Source organism: Benincasa hispida, chromosome 11, assembly GCF_009727055.1.
Source record: "Benincasa hispida cultivar B227 chromosome 11, ASM972705v1, whole genome shotgun sequence".
Classification (NCBI taxonomy): Eukaryota; Viridiplantae; Streptophyta; class Magnoliopsida; order Cucurbitales; family Cucurbitaceae; genus Benincasa; species Benincasa hispida.
This window is the reverse complement of record NC_052359.1, coordinates 45,358,253-45,369,448: the sequence shown is the minus strand read 5'-3', so window position 1 is coordinate 45,369,448 and position 11,196 is coordinate 45,358,253. Positions and strand designations below refer to the sequence as shown.

The 11,196-nt window shown below is 33.8% G+C and overlaps 1 protein-coding gene across 1 annotated transcript; it reads left to right on the top strand.

Moving 5' to 3' along the window:
• The first annotated feature begins 1,268 nt into the window (after nucleotides 1–1,268).
• LOC120091017 (CDPK-related kinase 7-like) lies at nucleotides 1,269–6,418 on the top strand. Its single transcript, XM_039048803.1, has 11 exons — nucleotides 1,269–2,188; nucleotides 2,894–3,024; nucleotides 3,114–3,155; nucleotides 3,266–3,374; nucleotides 4,183–4,261; nucleotides 4,347–4,643; nucleotides 4,750–4,862; nucleotides 4,979–5,086; nucleotides 5,163–5,225; nucleotides 5,321–5,488; nucleotides 5,898–6,418. Exons 1-11 carry the CDS (start codon nucleotides 1,715–1,717, stop codon nucleotides 6,033–6,035), a joined length of 1,722 nt encoding a protein of 573 aa, XP_038904731.1. The 5' UTR covers nucleotides 1,269–1,714; the 3' UTR covers nucleotides 6,036–6,418.
• Nucleotides 6,419–11,196: the final 4,778 nt, after the last annotated feature.

The window sequence follows — 11,196 nt, the reverse complement described above, 5'->3', positions numbered from 1 at the left end:
TACAAATGAGTAAATCAAAATTCACCATATTCGCCGTAATTAATGTAATGCAAATGACTTAATAGGATGGAAAGGAAGAATAATTAAACAAAATCTAAAAATGAAAGAGTAGATAAGGGTTGATTAAAAAGGCTGCAAATTTTTGAAAATTGTATTTAGAAGAAAGGTGAAATTGTGATAGGAAAATGAGTATAAATTTGTTTAGAAAGGGGAAATTGAAATGAGATTATAATGGAAAAAGGACAGGCTTTTTTCAGAACTAACAAAAAGCAAGTCAAAGTTATTCATAAGTATACACAAAGATCAATGCTAGGCTAGCTCATATTTTGTTTATCATAATTAATAATGTTTTAATTAAAAAAAGATTTATTTTAGTTTTTGGTGATCAATAAAGACAGGCTGGAAGGATCCAAACCCAACCCCACTTCCATTATTGTGAAGAGAGAAGAGAAGGCAAAAGAAAAAAAAAAAGAAAAGAAAAGAATATAATATGAAGAAGTAAGCATATTGGCTCACCAAGCCATTGCCCAAAATAAAAGAAGGAAAAAAAAAAAAAAAACCTAAATTACAAATTTAATCTAGTCCTATTATTTATAATTATAATTTAGCCCTATAATTGGATACAATTTAATACAATAATGTGATACATAAAATGATAATTATATTGTGTAACATTTTTAAGGTTAATAAGTAAGTGTATAACAATAATTTAAAGAATTATAAATATAACAAAACTTATAGGTGATAAACTCTATCGTTGATAGATTAATTTAAGCAATGTAGTCTATAGTAATAGATTCTGAAGGCAAAATCCAAATTTTGTTATATTTATAAATTTTTTGTATTGTGCTATATTTACTAATATTTTAGACTTGATTGCTATATTTACAAATGTCTTGTTATAAAAACCTCAATGGAAGGGATTATCTATCGTAATTTAAATAATAAAAATTAAATTTTATTAATAAGGACTTAATTCTATTTTTTTTAATTATGGAACTAAATTCTATTTTGTTTTTAATTATGGAACTAAATTTGTAATTAAATAATAAAGAAGAAAAAGAAAAAAAAAGCTTTACTTACAAAAAGCAGGAAAAAGAGGTTTGGGGCTTCTCTCTCTCACTCTGCTTTTCTTTTCTTTTTCTTGCTCCCTCTGCTAAGCATCTTTTCCTTACTTTTGTTTTATCTTCTTTTTCCATTTTAATTTCTTCTTTCTCCCTTTTCTCTTCTTTCCCTCTCATTCTCATTCTTCTCAACCTCCTTTTTCTTATTCATTCAGTTCTTGTTCTTTCTCACCATCAGTTTCTTCTTCTTCTTCTTCTTCTTCTTCTTCAACAATTCTCTGTTCTTCTTGCTTCTTCACTCTTTTTCACATTGAAAAACAACCAAAACCAAAGCCTCTCTCTGTTTTTTTTTCCAGCTTACCTTGCTTGCTTTCCTTGTGGGTTTTCTCTTTTCTCCTCTCATCATCATATCATTGGAATATTTGGATGAAAATCTCTGTACCCATTTGCTGATCTCCCTGATTTCGCTGATCAACTCCAAAATTCTTCCCCAATTGGGTTATAGCTGTGGAATTCAACCAAGTTTTGTGAGTACTGTGAATGGTATGAAAGCATTGCAATTACAGGAGTTGTGGTAAACCAGGAATCCAAGCTGTGAAGTCTAATCTGTAAGTGGTTTTAGTTTTGTGTTCAAGTGGATTTCAGATTCCATGGGACTGTGTCATGGAAAGCCCATTGAAGAAAATCCAAAACCCAATTCAGAAAACCCCAATTCAGTGATCCAAACTGAAACCCCAAAAACCCCAACCAATTTCCCATTCTACAGCCCCAGTCCTCTGCCCAATCTCTTCAAGAACTCCTCTCCCGCCAACTCCAGCCTCACCTCCACCCCTCTCCGCCTTTTCAAGCGCCCCTTCCCGCCGCCCTCTCCGGCCAAGCACATTCGGGCTCTTCTCGCTCGCCGCCATGGCTCCGTCAAACCCAATGAGGCCTCTATCCCTGAAGGAAGCGAGTGCGATGTAGCCTTGGATAAGAACTTCGGCTACTCCAAGCACTTTGCTGCTCACTATGACCTTGGCGACGAAGTGGGCCGCGGCCATTTCGGTTACACTTGCTCTGCCAGGGCCAAAAAGGGCTCCCTCAAAGGCCAACAAGTCGCTGTCAAAATCATCCCCAAATCAAAGGTTGCTTCACTAACTTGCGTCTCTGTTTTTCAACTACAAATTTGCATCCACTAAGTTGTAGTATTCTAGTTCTATGCTCTTATTTTCACCCTGTGCACTGTCAAGAATGTCTGTTCATCATCTCAGAATGGTTGGATAATTCATTAATTTATATTTGTGAATCTGGGTCGTTTGTATTTTGAATAATTTTTTGGTGTCTCATGATTTTCTTTTGTGTAATGCGGGGAATTCTGAGGTTGGAGAATTTTTGCTTTAATGAAATGTTCGTGGAGCCCCTTCTTTTATTAGCATTTAAGGTGATTGTGTGCCTACTTAACCCAATATCATGTTCGTCTGTCTGTTTTATGTTGGGGCATCGGGACCAAAGAAGCTGTATAAGGTGCCTCTTTCCTTCTTTTGGTTAGTAATGAAGCATCCATATACTGCTTTCTTTGTCAATTTTGCTGCAGGCTCTGGTGAAATCGAACTACAATTCAATTTAAATCAAATTAAACAGTTCCTACCCACTTATGTAACGGCTTCATAAAATATTGATTGATAAAATTAGTTAATATAGGATGCATTCTTACTTTGAAAGTTTTGGTTTAATCTATGCTTGTTGAACGATAGACGGTTTTTATGAATGTTGAATTCCTCTTGGACATGAATTCAGCATTTTGTTTTGAATAGTGTTCTGGTTCTTATGAGGAAGAAAATAATGTGCAGATGACTACAGCAATAGCTATAGAGGATGTGAGAAGGGAAGTGAAAATACTGCGAGCCCTCACTGGACATAAAAACTTGGTGCAATTCTATGATTCATATGAAGATGAAGATAATGTCTACGTTGTGATGGAGTAAGTGTATATTGCACCTACCATCTAACCTACGTCATGATGGAGTAAATTCACACAACCATTTTATTTTATTTATGTTTGCTTTTCAGGTTATGCGAAGGAGGTGAACTTCTCGATAGGATACTTTCAAGGTATCCTTTTATCCTTGCATGCTACTAAACTGAATGTACAGGAGAGTGTCCACTCTAGCACGTATTTGGTTTGAATTTCTTAGTTGTTGATATTCTTTTGAATTCTTTAGGGGTGGCAAGTATTCAGAAGAAGATGCAAAAATTATTATGGTTCAGATTCTGAGTGTGGTCGCCTACTGTCACCTTCAAGGTGTGGTTCACCGTGACCTCAAGCCTGAGGTAAACAACTTAAAATTTTGCTTATTTGCATTTATTTTTGTTTATGTATGCACCCATCTACATTGAGATAGATTCAGAACTTTTGCTTGTTATTTCATTTCCTGGAGGTAACTCAAAATTTGGAAATGAGGCGGCTATGATGCTATTGCTTCTTGTTGTGGTACATGATCATATATTCCCATAAAATGTTCCAGAATATGTCCACTTGAAATCAAGTTCCAGCATCTCAATGGTCGTTTCTTAATATTTTCTGCTTTTTATTTTCAATTTCTTGTTTCTAATTTTTGAGAAACATGTGTTTTATAACTATTTTCTATTTTTCATTTCTCACTTTTTTAAGAAAAATTTTACTTTTTGATTGACTATTAAAAAAAAATAAAAATAAAATAACAAAATAATTTTGGATATTTTATTTTGAAAATGTTATTTTTATGGTCTTCTTTCTCTTTCTCAAAAAGTAGAAAACAAGAAACAGAAAATAGAATTCCTATACAAAACAGAAATAGAGACTAGAATTGTTACCAAATGGGCCTTTAGTGGCCACATTTCCTTTGGGCGGCATTTTAGTTTTGCTAAAGAGTTTGGATGCAATTTCTACCTTTTCTTTAGTATAAGAAATGTGAAGGTGAGGATTTGAACCTCTAACCTCAAGCAAAGTAATAACGGTCAAAATCATGACATGTATCAAAGTTTCTTTCTAAGTTTGTTTGTTTGTCTTACTGACATTTGAATTGATTGTTTACTTAATCTTCGACCTTCATGAGATTTACACTCTTTCTTTCTAATTGTGATACGTCTTTTGCCACAGAATTTCCTTTTTACGTCAAAGGATGAGAGTTCCACTCTTAAGGCTATTGATTTCGGGCTTTCTGATTATGTAAAACCAGGTCTGAACTCTGAACTCTTGTTTTTATCCAACCATCTGTTCGATTGAAGGCAGAAATTTCTGACAAGTTTTTATTCTTTCTGCAGATGAGAGATTGAATGACATTGTAGGAAGTGCTTATTATGTTGCTCCCGAGGTTTTACATAGATCATATAGAACTGAGGCAGACATGTGGAGTATTGGTGTAATTGCGTATATTCTCTTGTGTGGAAGTCGTCCATTTTGGGCCCGAACAGAATCTGGTATTTTTCGGGCTGTTTTAAAGGCAGATCCGAACTTTGAGGAAGCCCCATGGCCTAGTTTATCTACCGATGCAATTGATTTTGTGAAGAGACTGTTGAACAAGGACTATCGCAAGAGATTGACTGCTGCTCAGGCCCTGTGTATGTTTGCTGGACTCCATTATGAGGATCTTTCTTTAATTGCATATATTTTATAGCATTCGTTTGTTTTATTTTGTAAAGCTCAAACAACAGTTCTTGCATGTAGGCCATCCATGGTTAGCTGATCATCAAGATATCAAGGTACCATTAGATACGATTACTTACAAGCTTGTCAGAAGTTATATTTGCTCATCTTCACTGCGTAAATCGGCATTGGGTGTAAGTATTATCGTACTGTTTTATTGTGTTAGGTCATTTTTTGTTGTTTTGTTTTTCCACTTTGTAATATGGCAACTCCTTGCAACTGATTGATTTGGGACATAAATTTTCCACAGGCCCTTGCAAAGACATTAAGTGCTGTTCAACTAGGTTATCTTCAGAAGCAATTTACATTGTTAGGGCCTAACAAGAATGGGCTCATTTCCATGCAAAACTTCAAGACGGTTGGATCTTTTTCTGATATCATACACAACGATAAGATTTCCAAGAATGTAGTGTAATGGGATTAAAATTTTGCAGGCTTTAATTAAGAATTCAACAGACGCAATAAAGGATTCGAGAGTTCTCGATTATGCCAACGTGGTAAATGTTCTTTTCTTTTCTTTCAATTCTAATACGTCTTTGAAAAGAAGCATGGTTAAAGTGTTGATTATGTACTTGCTGAATGCCTCTGGCAGGTTAGTTCCATTCAGTACAGAAAATTAGATTTTGAAGAATTCTGTGCGGCTGCTATAAGTATATATCAACTTGAGGGAATGGAGAACTGGGAGCAACATGCCCGGCATGCTTATGATCTTTTTGACAAGGATGGGAACCGACCGATAATGATCGAGGAGCTTGCCTCAGTATTTTCTCTCTCCCCTTCATACATCCTTTACTATGCATGTAATTGAAGTGGCATGTTTTACGATATATGTTGGAATGCCTTAAATCTGTTATTTGGCGCTCTGAATGACCAACATGGGGGCTTGCCCTGCTCTCGAAACTTAAGCTGTGTGCATTATGCGTTATTTATGATTTTGGGCCTAGGTTTTAGAGAGATACCATATATGAACCCTCTAACTTTATTGGTACCTTTGCATCTATATTACATGATTTTCTCCTTTAATAATAAACTACTCTCTCTCTTTGCTTGTTGATGTAGCTAACATAGTGTAGTGAACCATGTAAATCTATGTGTCGTTTACTGTTTAAAATTTCTTTGATCGTCGATTTTGTTATTGTCATAACAATATATGTTACGTTCTCTCCTAGGAACTTGGACTTAGTCCATCGGTACCAGTTCATGTGGTTCTCCAAGACTGGATCAGGCACTCCGATGGGAAGCTTAGCTTCCTGGGATTTGTCAGACTTCTACATGGTGTCTCTTCTCGCGCATTTCAAAAGGCATAAAACGAACTCAGATAAACAAACCCAAATTTTTCTCTTGTCAAACTTCCTTGACCAAAATCGTTGAAGGAATTCTATATCATCCTGAACTCGGTCGTGCCATAGTGAACAACCGTAATAATACGATCCTGCTCAGAAGGAACAGGGCTGCAGAAGTTGTTGCCTATGAAGTTTGTTGGTGCATGTTGTGATGTGGGTGTAATTTGTTGTAGTTGTGCAAGTTGTTTCTTACGTTTTGTCAGTGATTGGTGGGGTTGAAATTTAGGGGATTGTACAGTGGAAAAATAGAGGAAGATAATGTACCCAGGTTTAGCCAACTACTTAAAAAACTCGAGAGTTAAGAAGAAAGGCCATTCATGGCCCTTTGGCTTTGACTGCTTTTTCTACTTTTTTCCCCATTCATCATGTAGAAATGTTAAGCTCCCCCTCCCTCTCGAAGCTTGACACTGGGAAAATTTCCATACTACGGGAGTTACTCCCTCAATTTATCGTGTGCTACGTCATCATACTTTTAAAAATAGGGTAAGCACTATTGACATTAGTGTGTAGTCTATTGCAAGACTACTAGAAATTTTCTTATAGACAGTTGTCTAGGTAGACATGTTAAATGTGTATTGGGTGGAACTAAATTGGAACACTTCCTGTTGCTTGTCATTTGAGAAAAGCCTTGAGTCCTTTCTTTTTCAATTAACCTATATTCACCTTAACTTAATGATAGAAATGAAAGTGAAAATATCTAATTTATAAACAATCTTAGATATCAATAATTAGATTGATACTGATTTTGATTTAGAAGCAAACTATTAAAGTAACATAATAAGGTACCTTTGAAGATTTCAATCTTCTTGCATTCACTACAAAACAAATCTCCACAATCTCCTCTCGACTCCTTTGCAATGATTCAAACAAAAAATCAAGGGGAGAGAACCTCATTGAAAGAAACTCGTCAGAAAAAAATTGTAGAGAAAATTTTATGCTTTCTCGAGAGGTTCATCTAATAAGTCGTCCGACTAAATTTCAACTCTTTGGGATATAATTGTTTGTGATCACTATAATCTTTGGGGTTATAATACTACATAGGTTGAATAGTTTTTCGGGTGCATACTATTTTTAGTATGGGTTTAAGAACTTTGTATTTGGCGTACAAATTATTTTAATTCCAAGTTTAGAGTTTTTATGTTTCATTTGTTGATTTATTTAACATTAAGTTCTCAAGTATGAGTTTAGGGTTTTACGATTGTTTTCTACTTTTTCTTTTGGGGTATTGTGTTATATAGTATTGGTACCCTTATGTATCATATTTTGTAAATAGAATTAAAAATATTTTTTTCCAACAATTTAAAAAAATGCGTTGGATATTATACTATGTGATTTTCACCCATTTGGTCGTTTTGAGGATGTACAAATACTGTTGAACATAAAGTACATGAGATCAGGCTAAAAATTCAAATTATTGATTAAATAAGAAAACTACATATTTGGAGGTGGATAAAAGGAAATTCTCTAGTTATATAATATTGCACAAAAAAGTATATTTAGAAGTGATAGTTGCTAAGTATAGGCCACTAGACGATGATATACAAAAAAATATTGCCAACTTAGATACATGATTCTAAAAAGATGATAATAGGTTTCATTCAAAAGCAGTTAAAAAAGAATGACCGATCAAACATGTTTTTGGGAGAGGAGCTCACAATACTAAAATAAGTTTTTTATGTTATATGAATGAATTATAATATATGTATAAGTCATTGTTACAAGATTTCTTGGGAAATTTCTTATCTTATTCTCTCATTCAATTTTATCAATGACTTTTTTCCCATAGATACAAAATTTTCTTTCTTTAAACTTTGATTAACCCATGAAATAAATTATATATTAGGGAATGTTTGGATTGACTAGAAAAAGTATGGTTAAAAATAATCTTTATTTAAACACTAGTTTTTTTTTTAAAAAAAAATATAAAAGTTGTTTAAAATAAAAACATGCATGTGTTGGGATACATTTTCACAAAAGTTTTTTTTGTACACAAGTTTGTTTGGTTTGCTATACATCCATAGGTTATTACACTTATAAATTAGGAATTATACTCTATTAATTTCAAATTACTATAAAAGAAAACTATCAAATACTATGAAATGGTTGCTGAAGTGATGCTGAAGTTGGTCACCTAAATTAGCCGCATAGGTTGCTAATTGAGGTGATCTTCGGAGTTGGCCACCAGAGATAGGCGTTGAAGCTAGTCGCAGGGGTGGTCATCGCCAAAATTTGGGCATTGAAGGTAGGCTTCCTTGGAGTTGGTCGCCGATAGGTGGAGTCATTGGAAACATTGAAGAAAGGAAAAGAGTTATTATTTTTAACCATCGAGTTACATCGTAAATAGTGCTACTGAGTTAAAATGCAGGACTATTACAAATGGGTGCCCCAACGACTCTTTTATTGTTTATCTTTTGACATATCTCATTTATTAGAAGAATATTTGAGTACTATCAACTTAAGGATTTTTTTTTCTCAAAGGTATTAGATTAAATATATGGGGTGGAAAATCGAATCTCTAATCTCGAAGTTGATAGTCAAACATTATATCAGTTGAATTATGCTTATTTTGACAATTAAGAAGTTTTATCTTTTAATATTATATATCATATATCGTAAACTTATCTGAATTGTATTAAAATATATATTTTAAAAATATTTAATTTCTCTTTTATTTATATAAAACATTATTGATTGTTACATTTATAATTTAATATAAATTTGCACGTTTCAAAATTTTATTTTTCTTTTAACATAAGTGATTCATCATGTTGTGAGTTTAGCAAGGAAACATTAAGGATCCGTATGATATAAAATTAACTAATTATAGTCTTTAGTCAATTAATTTTCATCTATCCAAAGGTAATTACACTTGTAAATTAGGAATTGCACTCATTATATCTATAGATATAATCACTTCATCTAAGTTGATCCTTCACGAATTATTTATAATGTAGCTGTATGAAAAGTTTAGGCACAACATGAGGTCAAATTGTAAACAAGTATCAGTCATAATTCTTGCAAAAACATCAACTCTGATTAATTTGTATCAAGAAGAAAGATGGAAACGGTAACAAAACAAAGTTACTTCCCTTTAGTTGTTGAGGTTTTATTTCACTTAGTTTCTATCTTTTAAATTCTACACTTTCATGGCCGTTACATTTGCAAAATGTTCCCTTTGCTATGTTGAAACTTTTAAGATCATTTTGGATGAGTTTCTATCTTTTAAATGGTAACCTTCAACGGAATTTTGCTATTCTGACATGTTTTTTTTTTTTTTTCAATATGATTTGATTGGCTTGATTTATGTTTTTTTTTCTAGAATATGCGTGTTTAGTTTGTAAAAAATAATATGGAAGTACCTACCGCACGATAAATGATGTTAAGAATAGTGTCACGAAAATTTACAGAACAATTAACAAACATAAACATGACAAAAAATAACACCAGAGATTGTTAACCCACTTCGATGATTAACACCTACGTTTGGGGCGCATTATGCTCGTGGAAAGATAACTTCACTAATATAAATGTTAAACAATTACAACATAATACTTATCTATATTGACAACCCTAATACAATGATCTTTGTAGAGCTCAACCACTCAACCGTACACCTAGGCTCCCCCTAGATGAGAGACTCTCTCTCTCGAGTACTTAGGCTCCTCTAAGTAATGATATTAGTGACGAACGTCTTAGGCTCCCCCTAAGACAGAGACTCCCTCTCAGCAAGACTTACGTTCCCCTTAAGTCGTGAGACTCCCTCTCACTTGTAGCTTATCTTTCCCTTTAAGTAAAGATCACTTGACTCGATTAGATTAGGCTTCCCCTAAGCTTGCGAATCTCTTCTCAAGAAGATTATTGATGAAGCACGTAAATGACTTGGGGTATATCTCCAACCTCACAGCAACACAATCTTCATGGCTCAAGAAAATTGACAAAGTGCACACTTGTAATCCGAGTTTCACAAGATAAATGAGACTCTAAATCTTTCATTAGAATGACCAATCCTCAAACAAAGACTAAGTGTCTTTATATACACACAATAGATGCAAGGAAGACCAACCCTAACTTCTAAAGAAACTTGTGCTCGAAGAAGGAAAAGATCTGCAAAAATACTGCAGACAGAATATTCCACACAAGGAAAGTATTTTGAAGAGATAGAATTTCCATATGACAACCTTAAACTAGCAAGATCAAATGTAGAGACAATTTTAATGACATCAACTAGACTTAAACAAATATTGCCATCACACAAAGTGTAACAAACTTCCCTTTTGCCAATATTTTTTAAGAATGACAAATAATATCCATCACAAAGTAGAATAAACAAAAAATAACAATACCACCAGCAATTGTTAAGAACAAAGCAGAGACAAGTCTTTCAGCAAAAAAAAAAAAAAAAAAAAAAAAAAAAAAAAAAAAAAAAGAAAAAACACAAACACAAACACAGCCACAACCAATTTCACCATATTACCCCTTTTGACATACTTTTTTTTTTTTAAAAAAAAACAAAAAACAACAAAAGCATCATTGATGACAAATAGCATCCTGTGCACAAGAGCTAGGCCTCTGATCAGAATCACAAAAGACTCATTAGCCAACACATTAATTGTATTTTTACCACATGGAGTTTGACGAAACTCTCTAACAGGACCACTATTAGCAACGTGAACCTCAAAGTGAATCAGATCAGGCACATGCTTGCCTTGATATAAGTGGTAGCTGAAAGAAATGGCAGAAGACACAAAACTTGGAACATCCAAGTCAGTCAGGATATCTGGCTTTTGAGCTAAGAGGATTCCACAAATTAGGCGAGAAAAGCATAAAGGAACCTTGGTGGCATGAGAACCAATGTGCCTTTTGATCTGGTTGATCATAAAAGTACCATAATTGAATTTTGCATCAGTTCCAATATGATAAAGCAAACTGGTAAGACTGGTAGAAAAACCAGATTTGTGCGTAGAAGGACACAATTTTTTAATGCCAAATTTATGGAGCAAAACATACTTCTTTAAAGGGGATTGAACTGGGTTTGCATCTTGAGAGGAGGGAATCTCCTTTTCACTCTTAATAGTTATGGCATTTACATTCGTGTGTTCCGGTTGGGCGGGAAGCTTTCTAGAGG

What these genes read in the sequence shown, in the direction of transcription:
- LOC120091017 (XM_039048803.1), top strand. Translation starts at nt 1,715, where the DNA reads ATGGGACTGTGTCATGGAAAGCCCATTGAAGAAAATCCAAAACCCAAT. An exon ending in AATGTCTACGTTGTGATGGA is followed by an intron (nt 3,025 to 3,113) that starts GTAAGTGTATAT and finishes TTTGCTTTTCAG; the next exon opens with GTTATGCGAAGGAGGTGAAC. An exon ending in ACCGTGACCTCAAGCCTGAG is followed by an intron (nt 3,375 to 4,182) that starts GTAAACAACTTA and finishes CTTTTGCCACAG; the next exon opens with AATTTCCTTTTTACGTCAAA.